The sequence below is a fragment of the Pholis gunnellus genome (genome assembly GCF_910591455.1).
Source record: "Pholis gunnellus genome assembly, chromosome: 14".
NCBI lineage: Eukaryota > Metazoa > Chordata > Actinopteri > Perciformes > Pholidae > Pholis > Pholis gunnellus.
In genome coordinates this window covers 23,968,145-23,991,092 of record NC_136541.1, presented here as the reverse complement: position 1 = coordinate 23,991,092, position 22,948 = coordinate 23,968,145, and the positions used below count along the sequence as shown (strand labels likewise).

At 42.3% G+C, this 22,948-nt stretch overlaps 1 protein-coding gene across 2 annotated transcripts in view; it reads right to left on the bottom strand.

Moving 5' to 3' along the window:
• Positions 1 to 20,218, bottom strand: part of LOC306706352 (sickle tail protein homolog) — a 56,859-nt gene extending 36,641 nt beyond the window's left edge. For both annotated transcript variants that reach the window (XM_079173393.1, XM_079173394.1), the window contains exons 1-4: positions 20,014 to 20,218; positions 8,763 to 8,961; positions 8,053 to 8,251; positions 6,423 to 6,516 (exon numbers count right to left, since the gene is read on the bottom strand). In XM_079173393.1, the coding sequence (XP_079029519.1) occupies positions 6,423 to 6,516; positions 8,053 to 8,251; positions 8,763 to 8,874 (405 nt within the window). In that variant the 5' untranslated portion in view covers positions 8,875 to 8,961; positions 20,014 to 20,218. The remainder of the gene's footprint in view (positions 1 to 6,422; positions 6,517 to 8,052; positions 8,252 to 8,762; positions 8,962 to 20,013) is intronic.
• Positions 20,219 to 22,948: the final 2,730 nt, after the last annotated feature.

Sequence of the window (22,948 nt, the reverse complement as noted above, 5' to 3'; positions counted from 1 at the left end):
GGTTATTTTTTCTTTTTGTATTATGGGAGATTGAAGCAGCACGTAAATACTATGCCAGTAACATCACTCTGTCCGATTCCATCGACGTGACGGACACAGACGACATCACCCCACGACTCTAGTCGACATAGACGCAGCATTGTTGGAAACACAACAATTGTGGTTATCTGACGGACACACATTTTTTTCATCCAATATGTGGTGACGCTATGCAAAGCATGTTGCAAATGCAGGGAATTACTCAAATTGCTATGTATGCTCTAGAATGACGCTGAGTATGCATCGACGTTGTTAGCAGTTAAAGGTATTCACGAAGAATTGACATCAATGCGTCTAATGATTATGCAGCAGAGATGACTTCGATTACATGAAAGGTACTTCATCAGACTCAAACTAAAACTCAGACTCAGACTCTAACTCGAAAACAGAATGAGATGACGATGGTGTAAAACGTGTTTATTGTTTGTTTTGTATCATTTTTTATGTGTGTTCTAATAATGGGGGTTATACACATCCACAACAACAGTTGTGTTCGATATTTTAAAGCCATACACATATCTAGTTTGCTACATCACAGATGATCTTTTATCTCACAAAAACACCTTTTTTCAGACGTCTCACATGATGATGTTTGAAACTATGTTTTGGGATAATACATTTGATGTTTTTGAAATGTCCTTGAGATATATTTTTGTAATATTGTGTGATTATAATGTAATCAAAAGAGTGGAATGTAATGGTAAAATATATTCTAGTATATTGGGATGTTTTGGAAGATGGGTGTTCTACTGAGGGGAAGGTACGAGATGCAGATAAACACTGCATTCCTACAGAGGTGAATCAGGTCATAAAACCTAGGTCCGGTTTTCCAGTGTTGATGTTTACATGAACACTAAAAGGAGAAACAGGGAACCATTGTTTCCTGTTTCTGCATGAACTGACCCCCAGTTGATCGCACCTGGAGATAACAGATAAGGAGCAGAAACAAATCAACCCATGTCCAGAGACCCTATACTCCCCTCTTTTCACGAGGTAACTGGAGGCGTGACCTTTTGTATGCATAAAACATGATGTGCCTTGTATTTCTTTGACAGTGGTTTGCACAGTTCACTGAGATACGTGTCTGTGTCCACTCTCCTGCTTGCAAGCATTAAATTGACACTACTTTGAGCATTTATCAGACTCTGTTTATTTAATCAACTCTTATCCCGCATCTACATAGAAATATTCCACAACAGGTTCCACCCAAAATCTAACCAGACACGGATCTGTTTGTCCTGTAACCTGTTGACTTTGTGAAGCTCCTTTTCCAAACTACAGAAAAACACACGTTGTACAAAGCGTGCGATATAGTTTGTGACTTACCTCCGCATGAACACAGCCAGAGCCCCGGTAGCTGTGCAGATGAGAGGTGCACAGCAGCCTGCATGACTGAGGGGGTGCCACAACTCAAATCCATCTCGTTATTTGAAAAAGGGTGTTGATTTCTAAACCTACACAGAGCCGACATGTCATAGCACATAAACCGCCAGGAGTCTGAAAAATCCCACATAAAATAAAGCCTGCAGTGTAACGTCCAGACCAGTTACACAAGGAGAGCAGGCTGTCAATCACATCAGTGTTCCAGCACATAATTGAGCTGACACAGATTCCCCACAAAAACAAAATCTGCTTCCCACTGAGAATCAGCTCTCACGCAGCATCTTCTCTCCCACACGCACGCACGCACGCACGCACGCACACACACACACACACACACACACACACACACACACACACACACACACACACACACACACACACACACACACACACACACACACACAGTTATCATTATGTAAACATGTCTCTGTGTTTTTCTGCATATATTTAGTGACTTTGTATCTTTGGCTGATGATAAGATGAATAAGTTCCATCGTTAATAACATTGTAATAGAACATGTGACCTATAATGTCCAGTCCATCCCTCCATGGAGCATTTGCTGTTTTGAACAGTATTTTGAAACATGAATATATCATTTAAAATGAGTTAGACTGAGTGTTTTATACTGGTGCTAATGTGATATATAAACAGTTTCAGGGTAGTTTTAGTACAGCAAAAACATTCTATTACTGTTGAGTATAAATACTGTATTGTACTCATTTTCAACTGGCACTAAACATGTTTCATGTTTGATAGCCTGTGTACCCACAGTACAATTTCTGGCACTTATGATATACGGTAATACTGATTGTTTTGAATGTGTGTCAATTTGTAATATTTAAGGATAGAATTTCTCAGAATATTATCTTTTATTACCTTTGAGTCAAGAATGCAAACTTGCCTGTGTGCTGATATTTCCCATTTTTTAATGTTGAACTAGTAGAACCTCTAAATACACAAAAGATGGTTACTGTGGTATTTATAATGCATAAGACGTACAAAGCTGAAATACGATCAAATAAGCAATGAATTATGAACTTTCTTTTCTGCACACAACATCTGCTTGTGAACGTTCGTCGTGCACAGAACCAATCAATGAGGTGTGTTGGTGCTACTGTGCAAAAGATGAGAACTAAGGAGAAACCATGACTGAATAAAACTATTTCTACTAGAATGAAGTCATGTTCAGAAATCACCTGATCTGCATGTATACGATCCAAACGTGGTAAAAAACCCATGGGGGGGAATGAACGAGGACATTCTGTCTGCTGTTATTTTCTATGTGACCAGCAGAGATACACAGAAGGCAGAGGACAGTGAGGGAGCCCCTCCTCCATCAGCATCTTATCTGTTAGACTAGCGGGAGCAGAACAGCATCAGAACAGACCCCCGCACTGACAGAAAGCTCCCATAATCCCAGTAACTGCCAACACAGCGGCAGTGTATAATTAAGCATTTTTATAAACATCCCAAACTCATGGAGGGGAAGTGGAGACATGTTATCAGGACAGCTCTGAGGAACATGAAGCATGGACATCGTCAAAGTCCTCCTGCAGCAGCAGCAGCTCACATCCATCGCATGAGCCCCAACCAACTGTTCTACAAACGGTGAAAGGAAGATGGCTAGATATACAGGGCTATCATGAGACATCATCCACTATCAGATTCATGCAGGGACACATTCCTGGCTGGTACTTTGTATTGTGAATTGAGTAATTCTACTGTTTACCTGTCAAGACAGGCGATAACTTCAACTTTCCAGAGTTGTCTCATAGCGTCATAAACAGCTGTGCTTTTCTGGATATGATATTTTAAAAAGTGCAGTAATATCATATTGGTGGACTGGATATTTACATCTTCACAGCAGTAGATGGACTGAGTGCCAGTCCCTGTGGAACAGTGAGCATTTTTGCTTAAGAACATGTTGCATTATGGGTTGCTTTAATGCTGATATGCCAACATATCTTTATGTCCTCGTATAAGATAGCTAGCCCGGTATAACCTACAAGACTTTCTGACGGCTCCTGTGAACAAGGCAGTGGCGGGCTGTCTGGGCCTGCAAGGCCTTCTCTGCTGGCCTAAACAGAATCACAAAGTTATAGCTATTTTATAATTGAATAATTTTTCTTAAATACACTACATGTATCATAATTTATAAAAATATTTTTCCCATTATCTTATTTTCTCATTGCACAGCTACTGTCTTCCTCAGTTGCTCTGCTTCCAGTGCAGCTTGTTTTAAGTAGAGCTTTTATCCAATCAGAGTTCACCTCTGTGTCTCTAGGTAGAAGAGAGGCCCCAGGCCTGCAGACTCACCAGTGAATCCATGTGCAGTTTGAGTGAATGGGGACGATATTGTTGATTGGCATAGTGTTCAACCAATCAGATCTTTAGTTTAACATTCTTTGACGCGCCAGAGCGGCCTGCAGGCCTACAGCTACGTCAGCATTAGCAGCAGTGCTGCAGTGAGATTCTGTGCTGTGATTGGTCAGTGGGCGAGCACGTGACTGTCGTGAAACGAAACTTAACAGCAGAGGCTTAGTTGGAGTAGTAAGAGTTCAAATTGAAAGATATGAATGAAATTATGATATTTTTTGCATTTTGCTTGGTGTAGATTTTTTTTTTTACCTAGCTTTGTTTAACACTCAATGGCTGATGGAGGAGAAACGGATTTGTGAGTTGGGATTTAACCGTGGGATTAATCTTTGTCAACAAAGAAAAGAGGATGTGATCAGCATTTGGTAAGTCAACTGGTTCGTTTTTTTACATCTAATATCTGAATGGCCCTTGAGTGTGTAGCAGAATGCATGTTGCTGCTGTTGTTTTTCCGTTAAGCTAGTTAGCCTAGCCTCCCGGAACACTAGCGGAGCATCAGCTGTTTTTTGTTGTGGTTCTTTTTGTTCCGGTTCAGAGGTCACACAGACCGTTGTCTCCTACTGAGCGCAGAAAACATTATATTTCCTACAATTTAAGCTTCTGTATTTTCCAAATGCACTAGTATTATTCAAACGTTTTGTAAGTTATGTACGTTATGTACGTTTGTAAGCCTCGTACCAAACGGTTTAATACAAATACGTAACGTTATATAGTTACAGTCCAAGAAACGAATAATAACCCTAGCTGTGGCGTCATCATGTGGTTATAAGGTGGTAGTTCAGCAGTGAAGGCCCAGGTATAAAATGCACGGCCCGCCCCTGGAACAAGCTCATGAGGAGCAGAAACAGACTTGGAGTATGAGTCACCTTTCATGCAACCAAGAATTACTGGTGTCATTCAATGACACGATGAGAAGCTAATAACTACCAGAGAAAATAACACCCTCCCCCTTTCCAAGAGTCTGACAGGAGAGTGAGGACTAGATTAGCCAAACACTGTGATTGTCTCACCAACCCAACATTACTGCCAGGTCCAGAATCTTTCACTGGTCAGACTGTAATCAAAACAAGGACATTGTTTTTACTGATTGGCCCAGAGGCAACGCATCCCTGATGTTCCACATGTTTATTGTGGCCTTGTTCCTTGTGTGTTCCTTGTGTGTTCAGAGGGGCCATGTGCAGTGCAGAGCCACAGTATACTCTGTGATGGGTAATATTTATTCATGCATTGTCTTCTTCTTTTTCCTGTCATATTCTACACACACACAACATCGTGTTTGCAGCATCTGCATATTGTTGCGGCTGGTTGTGGTCACTTCCTTTTTTTTCGGGTAAATAAAATGGAGACTTTGACATGTGAGAAGGAGCTGGGACTCACTACAACCTGAGCTACCGGTTTAATATCAGGAATATAAATGTCAGACATTATCCTCTCATGTGTGTTCATGGAACATTTCTGATGAAGGGACAAGAACAAGACTCAGAAAGATGAGACAAAGTAGAGAAGTCAAAACTAAATTGCTGTATGAAATTAGCAATTGTGAATTCAACGTGCAGTGACCTTTGTGTATGTCATAATAATGTTTCAGAGGAAAGCATTCCCTAAAGTAGTGAATTTATTGAATTTTTCTAAAGATGTTGAACTGCCATCAGACCAACATGAGAGACTCACCAGGAGGCAGGATTACACATCTACTCATGGGACATCTGTATGATTCAGACTTTAAATCAAAGACCGTACATGTCTTTGTATTCACCAAATCAAATAATAATGTCTTTACCTCAATACAAATGTATGTTTGCAGACGATAGTCTGTCAGCAGCAGCAGCAGCAGCTCTGCTCATACTGAGCTTGAATCCTCTGTGACAAAAGCCCTGGACCTCTGAGAACAATGGGCTTCATGTTTCTCTATGAAACAGCAGAAGAAGGAAACATATGTGCGATGTGAACTATTTAAATATGAGTTTGCCACGTCTGTCATCTATTCCAGCACCGATCCCCCTTTCCAGCAGGGGGTTTGAAGGTCCCAAAGAGATGGTTTCACCCTGCTAGCAGTGGGCTTCTGAGACTGTGTTCATACCAGCTCATTAAAAGCTCCTTCATTTCAAACAGAACACTGTGATGATGCAGCAGGGGTGCTGACACCGGGGGCTCCAGCAACCTCGTTAGGTTAGGTTAGAGGTGACGAGGTGAGAAGCAGGTCACTGCCTTTCCTCCTCTTGTTTAGGACTACTTCTTTCTGACTTGTTAGTTATTTAGATAAATATAAAACTATGATGAAATAATGAGAAACTACTTTGATGCTTAGACATCCCAAGACCTCTGCTTCTTGTTTTCAAGCCATAGAATTGGATTTTATATATATTTATATAAACTACTCCAATGCTTCTGTTATTAATAACACTTTAATGTGATATGTAATTACAGCAGGTAGTCAGATACATGGCTGGTTGTTCAGCTTTCCTGAATAAATACATAATGTCCCTGTTATAAATCACCCGGCATTTCTGAAGCATTTCTTATGTTGGAAACAAAGTTGAGAGCATATGTTCGCCGTAGCGACGCTGCGGGATACAAAGCACAGAACGACGGCTGCAGACAGAAGAGTGTTTGGCTGACTCACCCGGCCCTCTGCGTTGGCCGGCCTGGCGTGGCGGTTGAACACATGCGCTGGGTCTCTATGGTAAACCTTCAGACAGGAGTGGGATGTGATGTTTCTGGAAGCAAACAGAACACACACAGTGGACAGTTTAATGTGTGTGTGTGTGTGGGTGTGTGTGTGTGTGACGTCCCACAAAGAGACGAAAAGGCTGGCATACTGTACTGTATGTTTAATCACCATTATCATGTGTGCTAACAGACTATTTAGGAGTTCCACTTTGAGCATGTTGAAATCAGTGAATGGTGGGAAGGATCAGATGTGCTCTCTAATGCAGAGACAGACTGTTCAGACTGGAGGTAAGACTGTTCCATCTTATTATTTTTATTTATTAATTACTTTCTTTATTCAACATAGAGTGTTGAACAGCGCCTGTCCTCTGTTACCAGCTGCTGAGACTTTCTAAGCGTCCTGGTAGTTACATTGATGCACTACTAATTTTACAAAAGTACATTGTGAATCACAAATGTGCCTCGAGGGGCTTCACAGTCTGTACGGATCAGGAAAAACTCCCAAAAAAGCCTTTTACAGGGAAGAGACCTCAAGAGGAGCAACAGAAGAGGACAGACGTGCAGTATATGTTGTTAGTACAGAGCTGACCAACGCGGTTTGTGAATCTAGACAGATTGTAAACATATATGAAGAGCATAGATCTAAAAAGATGTCGAGCCACTAGGAGAAAAAAACTGAGAGAGAGAGAGAGAGAGAGAGAGAGAGAGAGAGAGAGAGAGAGAGAGAGAGAGAGAGAGAGAGGAGCCCAAATTGCTCCCAATGTTTAGACCATGAGTGGCTGCCATTGGTGCGTGAGTGTGTGTGTGTGAATGGGTGAATGATGGGCTGATTGTAATGCTCTTTGAATAAAAGCACTATATGAAATGCAAGTCAAATCAAGTGTATTGTCACAATCATACACAGCACAGACAGGTGAGATTCTTAGATGCTTAGCTGCAGAACAAGTGTACAAAGTGTAAGGTTTTGATTTACTACCACTGATCTTGAATCTCTGTAACCTTCCGCCCAGGACTACAGATGAAAGTGAGCTTTTTAGCTTTAGGAAGTTAAATATTGAGGGACATGCTGTGTGTACACTGCTGTTGAACAGTTTCTAGTTGGAGTCTCTCTGATTGAAGAGGTTTAATCTGTGATTTGTTCAGATGGTATTCCAACAGTCGCAACCCTAGATTAACCGTCTATTTCTATTAATTCCAGCTTGTTCTAGACTGCTTTTATTGTGAAAACTATTAACACTGAAACAGGAAGCTGTTCCTGTTTGAATCCAAGCTTCCAGTTCGTTTGACCAATGACGGCTGATTTCTTCTCTTCTTATTCAACTGTTGCTCAGAGGATCTTTGTCTCTTCCAGTTGCCAGTCTGGTTGAACCATTGAACAGCGTTTTGTTTATCTGCTAAACTAAATAGCATCTATTAGTAAGAAAGCATCAGAGACCATTTTGTCCTCTGAGACATCTGACTGGACTGTACATACGTCATTCTAGGTTCACCCTGTTCTGTCCCACAGTAATCTAGGAGGATCCCATGTTGATGGACCACAGTATGTCAGTTTAACTGTTAGTTACTGCATCATGAGGCCTCACCTGATGTCCTCCAGGTCGTAGTAGACGTTGCGGTTGGTGTCTTTGATGTAGATGGCCATGTTGGGAGACTGCAGCATCTTCACGGTGAGCTGATGAGGGAAGGCGGTGACAAACAGAGCCTCCAGAGCCTCCTGACAGCTGATCTCAGCCGGCATCCTCACCTGTTTTGTCTCCTCCCCATACTGCAGGTACAACACACCTGACATACACACACACACAGCACATCCATCAATCTGAAAGAACCTAGTGACATAACACTGTATACAAACCAGTATTACACAATACACAGTGATGTATATTTATTTATATATATACACACATGACTCTAACACAATGCCGGTGATATACAGAGTGATATTGAAAGTGATAATCTAGTATTTAGTGGTTTTTTTAAATCTTGTATAGTTGATGTGGACTGTTTCTTTACTGTACTCTGTTGTGTTTTTATTACTTTACTCTACTGTGTTCTTTTTACTGCACACTACTGCGTTTCTTTGCTGTTCGACCATATTTTCAACACATAGCAGGCTCTACAGGATATCCATGTCATATCTGTTGGCAAAGGTTAATGATATGTCAAATCTTTTTATAGTGAGATATCACCGTGGTGCTAGCAGCTTATTTCCTTCTGGCCTAAACTCAAGACGTATAAGTACTGGTAGTAAGACTACAGGTGTTAGCCTTGTGCTTGTGTAGGTGTGTCTACCTACCAGGTTGCCTCTCTCTGGTCTGGCTACTTGAGCGGCCCACAGGTAGACTTGATCTGGCTTTACAGCCCCTTGTAAAGGGTACTGTCGGGGGCAGCACGTCTCCAGCAGACATAGTCTCTGAAGCCAGAGGGTCCTGCTGCTCCACCAAGCCCAACACACCTACACAGAGGGGGCTCTCAGTGGAGCGGGGAGTCCTCACCTGGATGCAATGAAAAAGAAGAAGAGAGCAGACTGAATAATACTAAGATTCTATGGGACTCTAGTCCTGCAGCGAGCGTGGTGGCATGGACATTCAGAACAGGACAGTGGGCCTGAATGATGATGATGAGACAGCTTCCTCTTTAAGGGCAATATGATGTTGTTACAAGGAGACAAACATTTTGACAGGAGCTTCTTCCACTGCTGTCAGGCAACACAGGACAGCTTCATGGACTTCTTATTTCATTCCTATGTATTAGTCACAACCAGCACTCACATGTCTGTATCATCTGCAGTGCTTGGCAACATTGTCAGTGTGTCTCTAGCTGTAGCAGCCTTCGGCAGCCAAGTATACTTGTCACCTGGTGGCATATTCTAATACCAGTAGATAATAAAAAAGAAATGCAGTGTTTGGCTTGGACACAGTTAGTTCACTTTCTTCTCTTCAGCTCAGGGCAGTTCACTCAGTGGCTTACACTGGCATTTCAGTGGAATATAACATGAAAGGGACTGCTTTTAAAAGATTATTAAAAGGCTACATACAAAACAGGAAATAAGAGTGCTAATAGTCCACCACTGAGGAAATAAAACACTAATGTAAGAATAAAAAAATGTCTTAACCAGCTAAACTACGTCAGCACTTCAGTAGCAGTTAACTGGGACACTGGGTTTCAATGCTGGCACTGCTTTGGCTGGAGGGAGCTGGTGGAGCCATACTGGTGTTGTACTGACTACAGAAGGAGGAGTTTAAATGAGGGCTATACATTCTTCTTGTGGAAAAAAAAGCAGATCTTTCATTGAACCAGCCACAGCTGTTATCTGTTTGTGTACGCTTAAAGGAGGAAAAAGTCTGCTTTCCACAGATGTACCACAGCAGACACATATTGGGCCCCAGATATCTGAGGGTTCATAAGAGGAGGTACAGAGGGTTTCTGATCCTATACCAAAAGCAGGACACGTTCCTTCTATAATTTAAAAGTCATGACATAGATTAGTCCCAACCGATCGACTCTAAGGGCTTTATTTATACAATCTAAAGTGCATGGACCGAGTGCATTTAGGGCGTGTCCAACTCCACTTTTCAGCGCATAATTGGGGCAAAAGGAGCACAGTAAGACGCAGAAGGAGCAGAAGGGTTGTATTTAGTCTCTAAATTAATCATAGGTGTGTTTTGGCCAGAACATGAATTAAACCAATCTCCCATTCCCTGACAGGTGTGACAGGTGACAGGTTTTCTGCAGTGGAAATGTTGTTTTTGAAAGGCTAAACACCAACAATTATGGATTGAAGCAGTGTTTCATTAAATAACAATTTATGGGATTTATGATTATGATATGGTAAAAAAAAAAAAATGTTTGTTTCTATCTGCATATGGTAAATGGACTTGTACTTCTATAGTGCTTTTCTAGTCTTCAGACCACTCAAAGTGCTTTAACATTCACCCATTCACAGCACTTTACTGTCCACAACTGCTACCAGCTGAAGAACACCACAGTTTCAACTCCAAGACAGACAGAGGTCACATTTCAATATGAATAGTCCAGTCATAATGTAACTGGATCTCATACAGATTGCAACGAAAGCTATTTTACACGTATCGCTCCCCTAAAGGGTTTTAATCACAGTTGGGCCGTGACTAAATGCTACATGTATTCAAAATAAATTAGATTTGGAGTACTCTGTAATTGTGATGAATAGAATGAGAATTGGGTAGACGAGTAAGACCAGGACTGGTAGAACGAGACCTATCTGGGTGGAAGAGGACCAGGATTGGGTAGAATAAGACCAGATCTGGGTTGATTAAGACCAGATATTCAGGTGTTTGTTTTTTTGCATCAAGGAAAAAAATACAACATGGTCAAATCTAATATGTACAACAATGTAGGCTTTTAAATATTGCTGAAAGGGCATTTTGGTTGGATCATATTTACGCGATTTTCCAAACTTTCACTTCATACAATACCAACAGTATATGTCTCTCTGTCAGAACATACCGAGGACACAAAATCCAGTTTGTTTTTGTTGCAATCCGTGTGAAGTTGACCCACATTTCTCTGTAAGATGCCTGGACTATAATCTGATGACATGCAGCAGTTATGTGTTTTGGCTTTGAGCTCAGTGCTCCATGTTTTGTTTACAGATACATTTGTTGAAGAGTTTGTTCCTTAAGCTTTTTATATAGAGCAGATGTGTCAAAGATAGAAAGATAAAGAAAGGAGTCTACTTGAGGTGAAGAGACAACAGAACACACCAGAGGCCAGTTTTGCCAGTTTTTCTTGAGTTCCAACCTTGGAACCCATCGGTTCTCCGTATGGAGCCGATCAGCCTCTGGGGACCTGGGGCTTTATTTTTGGGGGTTCCGGTGTAGCCGGCAGATACAGCTGCAGTTTACAAGCTCATTTCAAAGAACGCTTCCGATACCAAAATCTTGTCCCATTGTCGACACATTCTGCAGAATACGTTTGCAGAGATTACTTTACACCTACTACGTAATAACTAGAAGTTTCACCAACTTAGTACAAAAAAACACCACGGAGCTGTAGTTGATAGGCAACTGACTGGACAGGGATGACATGATGTTAGCCAGAATCACCAGATTTACAGAGGTTAATGTTTAAATATCAATGCTTGGTCCATAGGGTTCGACGACCTGTTACAATGTCAACCTGGTTCTAGTTCCACATGTCCTATCTGCTCTATCGCCATATACTCACACTCTCCTGTCATCTCAGACCCTGCCCTGCCAGCATTCCTACCATTACCCGTCACCTGATCTCCTCCACCCTACTGCACACCTTGCAGTATATATATGCTGGCAGTTTATATAGCAGCCCAATGAACTGAGCATTCCAGCCATCACCTGACTGTCTGATTCGTGCCTCTCTGTCTGATCCTTCCTTGCCAGGTCTCTTTGAGTCCTGCTTTTGGTTTTGAAACCTGGTCATACTGAGCTGCAAGTACAATGTTTTCATCACTGATAAGAGACGAAACACAGAAATACAAGTTGAAATAAACAGGAATTCTTTGCGGATAACAAGTGGGTACGGCGTGTGGTTGGAATGGTTAAGGTTAGCGAACACGTGTTTGTGTGTATGGATCAGTGAGCTGATCGGAGGCGATCGGTCTGATGTGGACTTCCTCTTGGCAGCCCAGCCGTGTAACGTGGTCCTGAAAGCAGACACTCATCGATGCACGGCCACTGAAAATGATGTTTGCAAGCTGACGTGTGCACAAATGCACGAACGCAAGCACACATGCAGACTCGATCGTATGCACGCACATAAACACTGAGTCACTATGCTGAAACGACACGGGAAGCCACACTGGGCTGGATAGTGCCTTCGGCTAGCAGGCCACACATCCACAGGACTCTGAACCTTCATCTGTCATCACACACTACACGTGTTCCGCTGCTGAGCATCAGTCTCATGCATCTGTACAGATGCCGAGATATGATGACGAAACTGTTCTTGACAGACACCATACTGGATATCAGCTGGCTGCTGTGTCTGTCTGTCCTAATGTCAATATTTAAACGGTGTGCATTTAACCAGTCATGCTTTGTGAAGCCTGATGAAGAGAGACTGAAGAGTAGAGACCAAATTATGCACATAATAATCCAGAGCAACATACATTTTTTTTTATGTGTTTATCTGCATGTTTCTATGTACTGACTGAGGAAATAAATCTCCCTCTGGGACAAATCCATCTCATCTGAGCTAACTGGTAGCTGGCAGTAGCTACTGCACACTCCACTGTGCTTCATTGTTAGTCCTACATCCTTAAATTGTTTCACCGTTTAATGCGTTATTAAATAAAGATGAATGGAGTTGTGTTTTTTGCACTTGAGAAAAGAGCAAGAGTTTGTTAGAGGTAGTCTCCCATGTGTTGTGTGCAGAAGAAGAACCTCTGTATCATATTGAATTGTATTACATAATATTCTTTTCCATCCATCCATTATCTGCAACCGCTTATCCTAGTCAGGGGTTTCTGGTTCTTTTTTCAAAAAGGTGCACCAGCACCATGTGTTCAGTGACAACAATCTACATTTTTGTAGCGAGGGGACCAAGCTATCCAGGCTCTGCCTCCATCGTGTTTGTATCAATCATTTTAAAAGGGACAGGTTTAGGATTGATCATTCTCCTGTTACTTTGGCTCTTTGGGATAAACCTACACTACAGGGACATATATCGAATGATTTAGATTCAATTAAAGGAAGGTATAAAAGGTATAGCAAGCTCACCGGTATGAACTTTGAATATACCGCGCTGACCGGTAGATCGTATAGAGATGCACTTATGGGTCGGCTGCCGCCTGCCGATCAAACAAACGTGCTCTGCATGGTAGCTTTACGCCGACACACAGCAGCACAGACACAAGGTGATGGTGAGTGAAGAAGACAAGTTCATTAGTCTGTCGGTTGATGCTATGCAGTAGTCGTACCAGTGTTCTAACCCTTACAAAGCAGTTACATTGGAAAAAAACTAAAGACATGTACTGTTACCATCTGTGCACACAAAATAACCAAAAAAAGGGGGGGCAACAACCAAAAAGAGACACAAAAAGACTACGAAGACCAAAAAACACACAAATCACCACAAAGACACAGAAAATTACAACAAAAGGAGATGAAACAACTATAAAGTCTGGCCCATTGTCTCATAAAGCACCCACTGCAGTTCAATCCAGCGTGCTAACAATGCGCACAGCTGGGGTTGTATTCATCTTACTACTCCTCGTGCATTGGATGAGAATGTCTTAGCTGGCATTTGGTCATTTATCAAGTCATATCTTTTAACCTTATGTTGTGTAATAAACATGCTATCTCGTAATGTAGCACATATAAATGTCTCGATGGCGTTTATTTGGCTGTGATCCCAATCCATGTTTTTACTCACAAAGCTTTCACTTTATAAACTGAGGAGTTTGAGTTTAACAGGAGAGCACCACTCCTGTTAAACTGGTGCGAAGCGAGAAAGAAGACGTCTCTGTTGGAGTTGTTGGACTACAGAAATACACAGTCCACTCAGTTGTACAATGGAGTTAGAGGATGGAGCTTCTCCCCACACAAATGATACCAGGCTGGTCTCATTCAGCACTCGTAGCTATACCTACGTAGAATAATGCGCCGTAATTCATAGATGCCCCATGAAATAATTGTGTGTTATGCACAGACTCACGAATCTTTAACCCAGGAGACCGCTGTTCGTTCCCCATGTCAAATATGTATTTGTTACGTAACTTGCGTACTTCAGTAACGGCAATCTATAGTTATTGTAATGTAATATGTAATGAGCGGAAATTGACAAGTGTTGCAGGAAAAGGCATGTCAAATGAGGAATAACACAAACTGCAGAGAACGCTTCATAGGAGAGCCTGGTTCTTAATCCTCTTGCGATGCTGTGATTTGAAACCGTGCATCCAAGAAACACCTCAAACATCACACAGCTGAAAGAATTCTGAAGGCCTACTGATAGTATATTACTTCAAAAATTACATAGGATGTCCTAGTTTTTCCACATGATTGTATGTGTGTGTAGTTCAGAACCGTTGACAACACCATCCCGTGATTGGGTACTGACGGGCAGACCTCAGGCTGTGTACACAGGCACCACCCCATCCTCCACCCTGGCTCTCCACACCGGAGCCCTTCAGGGCGGCATGCTAAGCCCTCTCCTGCACTCCGTGGGTGCTGCCTCGGCACACGGCACACAAGCTCCGAGCATGTACAAAGTCATCTATGCTCAATGTGCCGTTTGTTTGTATTATTCTCCGAAACTGCAGAGGGCGTACAAACAAAATGTTCTGAGAAGAATCAAAGTGTAACCGGCAAAAAGCCATAAACCAGCCTCCACAATGCCGAGGAGGAGCTGTGATTATCTGTTAACTCATAGCTCATATTTATGGACTACTTTATTGCCTTCATACAAGCCCTGTAAAGAAAGAAATCAAGTTTTAAATGTATTATCATGAAACAAAGGTTAAATATCCTGTAAACTATTTGATTTGGCTGCAAAATATTTACACCTCCTGTTTCTAAAGCGTCTACTGGTCTGTCTTTGTCCAACCCCGAGACATGTAAACAGAGTTTTTAGCTATAAACTTTTTGTGACCATCATGTGACCACACGCCACATGCCCCAAGTTAGAAAGACCACTTGTATATCTATATATATATATAAATAATATAAAATGTTAGTTACAAATAAATCAAGGTAAACGCACAAATCCAGGGTCTATTTAAGAGTACGTTAATATGAATTACATACAAAATTGTAAACTATGAATGCTCATCATGCTTTATGTCATTACAATGAGCCACACTGCAGCAGGTGGTCTGATGATGTAGTTTGTTTTTGTTTGACTTCGACATTGTGAGTGAGCTTTTATGGGAAATGGGTTTATTTGGGACATTTATAGACTTTCGTTTCCTTCATTTCATTTTCATTCTGTTAAATTAGGATTGGCTCGGGACATCGCTAATGTACACTATAAACTTTGTCTTCTTTACTTTGCAAGGGAACGGGTCAATTCTTCTAAACTATGCTTTTTTTATATGTTAAAGTCCATTTTCTGGAACCTTGCTTTTTAAGTCACAGTAGTGGAGGCAGCATCTTCACTGTCAGAACAGTTTACAGTGCCAACTCCACAAAGACAAAACTAAAAGACGTGTAGGGATTTTTGAGAAATCAGATCAAATTTCACAAAGTGAACACAAGGACCAGCCATCTTTTAGTCAACACATGGACGTGTCAGAACGTGTTGAGCTATCTGCCTGGATAAATTAGATAAGCATCAAGACTCAGAGCTCACCTGTACAACCAGAGCTCCAGATAAGCATCAAGACTCAGAGCTCACCTGTACAACCAGAGCTCTAGATAAGCATCAAGACTCAGAGCTCACATGTACAACCAGAGCTCCAGATAAGCATCAAGACTCAGAGCTCACCTGTACAACCAGAGCTCTAGATAAGCATCAAGACTCAGAGCTCACATGTACAACCAGAGCTCCAGATAAGCATCAAGACTCAGAGCTCACCTGTACAACCAGAGCTCCAGATAAGCATCAAGACTCAGAGCTCACCTGTACAACCAGAGCTCTAGATAAGCATCAAGACTCAGAGCTCACATGTACAACCAGAGCTCCAGATAAGCATCAAGACTCAGAGCTCACCTGTACAACCAGAGCTCTAGATAAGCATCAAGACTCAGAGCTCACATGTACAACCAGAGCTCCAGATAAGCATCAAGACTCAGAGCTCACCTGTACAACCAGAGCTCCAGATAAGCATCAAGACTCAGAGCTCACCTGTACAACCAGAGCTCCAGATAAGCATCAAGACTCAGAGCTCACCTGTACAACCAGAGCTCCAGATAAGCATCAAGACTCAGAGCTCACCTGTACAACCAGAGCTCCAGATAAGCATCAAGACTCAGAGCTCACATGTACAACCAGAGCTCCAGATAAGCATCAAGACTCAGAGCTCACCTGTACAACCAGAGCTCCAGATAAGCATCAAGACTCAGAGCTCACCTGTACAACCAGAGCTCCAGATAAGCATCAAGACTCATTGAAGGGACAGCTGTAGGCCTTAAGGCCATACAAGTAGCCTACATTTGTAATTCTAACAATATTTAAAAACATTACATTTTACAATGATTATTCCAAACAAAATATTTCACAAGTATATCATGCAACCTCAGGATATATATTGGTAACTAAATCACCTCAGCAGATAGAAATGTGTTCATGTAAAGTATCTCGACTGCAAGAGTAACGTCAAGTGTCAAGGTGACAATAAACAACAGTCTCCAGAACAGCTGAAGTCAATGAAGATGTTCGTGAAGCACATTTCATAGCAGTGCAGGCCATTACATGTTAAAAGTTCATATTACATGTTTTTTTGTTGGTAAAAATGTAAAAACACAACTCTAGAAGAGGGGTCGGCAAGCTACTGTCCTCTGTGCCAGCATGGGTACACACAGCTATGTAGAGCATTTACACAACACAATAGGAAAGGTTAGTGTTAAAACCAGATTAAACCAGCACCATCAATTCACACTGACATGATGGTATGTGCTGAGGGGTCTGACAACAGCACCCGTGTCACAGTCATAGACAGAACAAAGTGTGGAGCCCTGCTGTCCATTATAGTGATCAGAGAGAAAGTCAGAATCGGTCAAGAACATTCCTATTGGTGCATCTAGTACCGTTCCATTTAGTACCAACGAGAAATTCCCGCAGATGGACTATGATGTAAATAAACAGCACACTCAGAACAGCTTTTTAGTCTGCATAATGACTTTTCCAGCAGCATTTAAAGGAATAGAAACAGACAGGAGAACTAGCAGGTGAGCCTCAGTTCAGTGTGTGCTATTCTTACAATAGGTTCACGGCTTTACCTTGCCCACAAAGAACTGAAGCCGCTATCTATGCTCTCTTCAAAGCAACTCATTTTACAAAAACAGTATGGATAAATTTCCCTTTCATTTCAGTCGGGGAAATTATTCCAAAATACAGTATGGTGCAAAGCGTACACTTAAAAGTGTATTTTAGGTGTCTACAATACATTTTGCTGCAGGCCTCTTTCACAGCAATATCATTTTACTCCTGTTTGTTTCTTCAAACTCGGGAGCGTGGCCACCTCCATCTTCTATATGGATAAGCACCTCATACAACCCCACCTTTAGAGAATACACACCAATACAAGCTGCAGAGGACGAGTGTGTGTGTGACACAGCTAATGAAGGGCTTTTAGGGTCACTCATCTTCTTTTTTACAATGTGCATGTAATATGCCATACACACACACACAAACATCCTGAAAATGACTTCACGTGATTAATGCTGACACGTGCCGTGGTGAGGGAGGGAGCTTCCATAGTGGAGGTGGTGGTAATGAAAGGTCCCACAGCCGACAGGTCGTCACTCAAGCAGCTACTCTGTGTTTATAAGTGAATCGGTCTGGCTCCGTCACACTACGAGCAGCAAACTACTGCAAGCTGCCTGCATGAAGGGAAACAACTGTGGACTGCCTGAGGCACTCCAAACCAAAGATGTGGAACCCACGCACACTTAACGGTTGTGCAACCCAACAAAAAACCTGCATTTTGTGTTTGTGACACACACAGTTTGTTCCCATCTTAGAGACACAACGTAGGTATGAGGACCACTAATTACAGAGCTGAGGGGTAGCGGACGAGCCAGATGACTTTGTCCTCGCGCTGAATCTGAACAGAATGACTGATGATGGGCTTTTAGTGCCGTCACGTGCCAAAGTCACAGACCGGCGGCAGAAGAATGTCTCGTCACTACAGCAGAGCGGTATAAGTACATGTTAAGACGACCGTCCTGGATAATAACTTATGTTCCATTCCAACAAACCTCAACGAGTGTTGTTCTAAAGAAAAGCTAATAATGCTGACGTTTGACACGTCTTCCGAAAGCGTAATGACTATAATCTTATGATTTTGCTATTCTGTGTTATCTTTGGTGATCTAAGATTTCAGCATTGGAGCCTCAGTACGAAAGCAAAGTTACTCCTTTCAGGTTTGTCAGGCTGTTTTCCCCCAGAATTCCTCTAAAAAAGGTAGGACACCTGTAGCTTACCACTAACTCTGATTTGATTCAGTGACAGGAATAACTGTGTGGTGGTGCACAAATAATAGCGAGACAACCAGCCTGCTCACTGCTTCCTCTCCGACCTGGCAGGACTGCATTCGTAGAGTCTGACAGGCTGTCACAGCATGTGGGCTGGGCCCCAAACATAACGAAAGAAAAGATGTTGATGTGTCTCGTACTGTATAACCTGAAGTAGTCTCTGCTGTATATTAAGGTGAACTGTTCAGCTCAATAATAAACAGGTGTATTTACTGTAACACACCCGACACATGTTTTGGGTTTAGGGCAGTTTTCAAAATCCCAATGACTGACCCCTCAAATGTCCTGCTCACAGTAAAGCGGGACATTTTTATGTCTTCTTTCATTTTGAACAAAAATGTCTATCTTATTAATGAAACGGCAGCTTTTAACTTGACTAACTATTGGAATCAATTCGATGAAGAGCGGTGAAGAGGCTTTGATGTGAGCGTCGATATTTCAGTAAATAGTCGAGCACGCTGTGTCAATATTTCGATAACGATATGACAACTGTTTCTATAATCAAATCATACTGTATCCTATCAGCCACACCTATGCAACAAAGCACCACAATACATCTGATACAGATAAAAACAGGAGCATGGAGTTTGTCCTTTCTAGGCAGACTGCTAGTACAGATTGTGATTGAGAGTTGGCACACTGTAATTACTATGTCTCATCTTAATGAATTAACAAACAAACAAAATCTCAACTGTAACTAAGATCCAAGTTTCTCTCGATTCGGCCAATCTATTGGCCCGCACAGGTGCGCGCAGGTGCACAGACCTCCCCGGAGTTGCATGATGGGAGACTCTGTTGTGATATGTGGCGTCCTAGAGGACAACGTGTAGCTTTAGGAAACACGTTTTATTCCGCCATACAATTATCAAAAAAAAGTAGTTCTATACAATCGGCTTACAGTTCATCACCACCACTCCAAAAAAGACTGCTGGGAATCGTATAGAAAGCAATTCCACAAGTTGGCATAAAATAACTCATGTCTGGTGTATTGGAACGAGGCCGAACGGAGTAAACAGTAACAGTTAGTTTATCGCTCCTTCTGTCATGTTGGATGTGGTGGCTCATGTTTTACTTGTTGCCAGAAGTTAAACGGGAGTTTGGCGCACCACGCCTGTCAGTGTGTCGCAGCTCGACATGACAGCGAACAGCCGCAGAACGTGTTTGCTCAGCGGCTCGTTAGTCCGGCTCTGAGCACAGAGTGAGGGTGTTCTGCTCCAGACACGCTGAACAAGGCGAGAGTGTGTTAAAGACAAAAAGGGAGTTCACGCTGCTCGTTAGTTGTGGTTACTTTTCTAAAAAAGGAGGTTTGATTTAAAGACTGTTTCAGAAAGAGTTTCGGTTAGTGGACATGTTGCTCGTTAAAGTTATAATTCAAAAGAGGTTCAACGAGCTTACCTGGAGGCAGAGGCTGGCAGTGTGGATGTCGCTTCAAAAGTTCTCACTTATTAAGTTTCGTGGGAGGGTAAAGCGAGTCCCAGCGCTTCGCGGCAATTTCAACGTGTATTTCTTCTACTCTATCGGACTTTTTGGTTACTATCTACGGGCTGTTTCTCTGTGTCAGAGTCAGCTGCGCTAAACCCCACCTCTCGGTGCCTGCCTCTCTCTCTCTCTCTGTTTCAACTGAACTCCACCTCAGTACATAATGCTGGCTCTACCAGTCTGACTAGCAGAGCAGTCCCACCAGACCGCTTTATGGCGCAAGACACGAGTCTCACTGTAGCGAGTCAGGACAGCTCCAGTCCGCCCCCTCCTTCCCTCACTGCAGTGGACAACAGCACCTCAACACACACACACACGCACACACACATAAAATAAACAATCTATTGTATGAATGTCACAGACCCAACGTCTGTCTGTCATTTCTACACAAAGACACACACTCAACAACTTGCACTTGCTGGAGGCAATATTCCTGAGGCCTGCAAGATAAGATGCAGGAAGCCAACTCTTCCATCCAGCGTTGCTGTTAAAAAGTTCAAATTATATTTCAACATAGTTATTAATAGGTATTAATTGGCACACATTAATTAATCCATTCCCACTCGCTCAATTAAATAAAACAAGAGCAAGAAATGGGAAGCAAGCAAGCTTGTGCCTTACAAACCTTCTTACTGCTGTTACATGGCAGTAGTTAAGGTAATCTAGCTTGTAGTTGTGTGTCTAGCCATGGTAGGCAATAGTTTAATAGTCAGCAGCCGTTTAGAGTACTGACATCTCCTTAGGGTATTCCGGGTCTTGCCTTCCTTAGCAAATCATTTTGTACATTTTTTTTACCCCACATTTATCACCAGACAGGGGACGTTTTAATCATTCATGGCAGTGATGACATGTATCGACGCTGAATGAGTATTATTGTGTTTATTGGAATTGATTTATTGTCATAAATAGACTGCATTTATGTTTGGCTTTTCTAGCCTTTAGCCACGTAGCCAGCATGGTGCCACCTCCTCACAGCCATTTGGGGTTCATATATCTTAACAAGGGCACTTTGACATGTAGCTTGCAGCTTCTGATTAGTGGACGACCGCTCTGCCTCCTGAGCTATATGTAAAAGTTGTGCTTGATATTTTTTGGTGCAACCTAAAATTGCATGTGGCCTCCCACATTTGAAATGTGGACCTGCCACTACAGGATATGAAAGTCATCAATTCAAGACAAGTCGATGCAAATGTTTTCAGCCTAAGAAGGTCTGTGTGCACAGCGACAACACAAGACGCATCACAAACAAAGAAGTGGTGTAAAAACTGGTTTGAAACCAGCTACTGTCTTACCTTCAGAAGCGTTTTGTACTAGTTAGTTAGCAAGGCAAGTTTATATTATTTCAGCAACAAGGCAATTCAAATTGCTTTACATCAAAAGACAAAGTGTAAAAGAAACACATCATGAATGGACATGCAAATATGTCAGACAGTGGTAGAATTCCTGCCACTGTCTGTGTTTAAGTTGATATCATTGAAGACCTTAACTAGTCTCGTGCTGTGGTGCGGTGTAAAACCTGATTGGAAGAAATCAAAATACTTCCTTGTCAAGAAGTTGTTCAGCTGTTGAAAAACATTCTTTCCAATGATTTTACATGTAGTTTTATAAACTTTGTTCAGGAACGGGACCACGCCCAGAACACGGCTCATTTCCCCCGCACAAGTATTTAAGCTCAACGAACACGTTCACTTCCTCTTCGACTCTGTTCTCTCATCCCTCCCCACCAACCCCGTTTTGTTTTCCTATTTTCTCTCTCTCTTGCAGGATTACAGGAACGACAGGGGACTCTGCACCGCCAGAGCTTCTGAAGAGATAGCCCCCATCCTAACATCTCTGTTCCCCCTGTTCTTGCCAGCCACCAGACACCAACGGGACACCAACGGTCCCCCATCGATCGCCTAACCTCCTTTCTACAAACCCTCCTCATTTCTTCTTCCTTACATCCCTCAATTTCTTCATCCCTACCCTACATCCCTCTACCTCGACCCCTACCCTACATCCCTTCATCTCTGCATCCCTACCCTACACCCCTACATCCCTCTACCTCAACCCCTACCCTACATCCCTCTACCTCAACCCCTACCCCACATCCCTTCATCTCTTCATCCCTACCCAACATCCCATCATCCCTCTACCCTACTCCCCTTCATCCCTCTACCCTTTACCCCTTCCGCTTCCTAATCTAACAATCATTCCTTTATGCAATAAACCTCTCGAAACTCATACTGTTATTGGCGTGGTCCTTGTTAGTGAATTAGAAATACACGAATCAAATACATTTTTCATTTGTGTCCGCGAAGATAGCACTCTCAAAGAAAACACAGAAATGATCAGACACGACCGCCTTAAATATGTTCAGACACTTGGAGATAACTTAGTCCAGAGTGTGCCCCTCATAGTGTGTGGGCTGCATCACATGCTGACTCAGTTCAAAGTGCTTTAGTGCCTCTGTCCTGGGGGTTGTCAACATGGATGTTAAAATCACCAACAAAAACGGCACAGTCAAAGTCAATACAGATTATAGACAGCAGTTCAGAAAATCAAAAAAAAAAGAAGGTTGCACGGTAGTTACGTAAAGTTATGAAGCCAACATGCGACTTGACAAGGGTGTGAGAGAATGGATGCGCTTAAAGCATGAAAGCACTTGGCAGTGTCCTGTTTGGGGGACTTGGTGGAGTAAAATCGATTTACTATTTGAACCATCATGAAAAGTGGATTCATTGTCTGTCACGCTGTCTTTGAGCTGTGTAGCCTGTGAGTGGGCACCAAGTTCAGGTCGCGTCAGTCACATACTCGACTCTCAGCCTTAATACACATTCACCAAATGACCACAGAGACATTTGACTCAAAG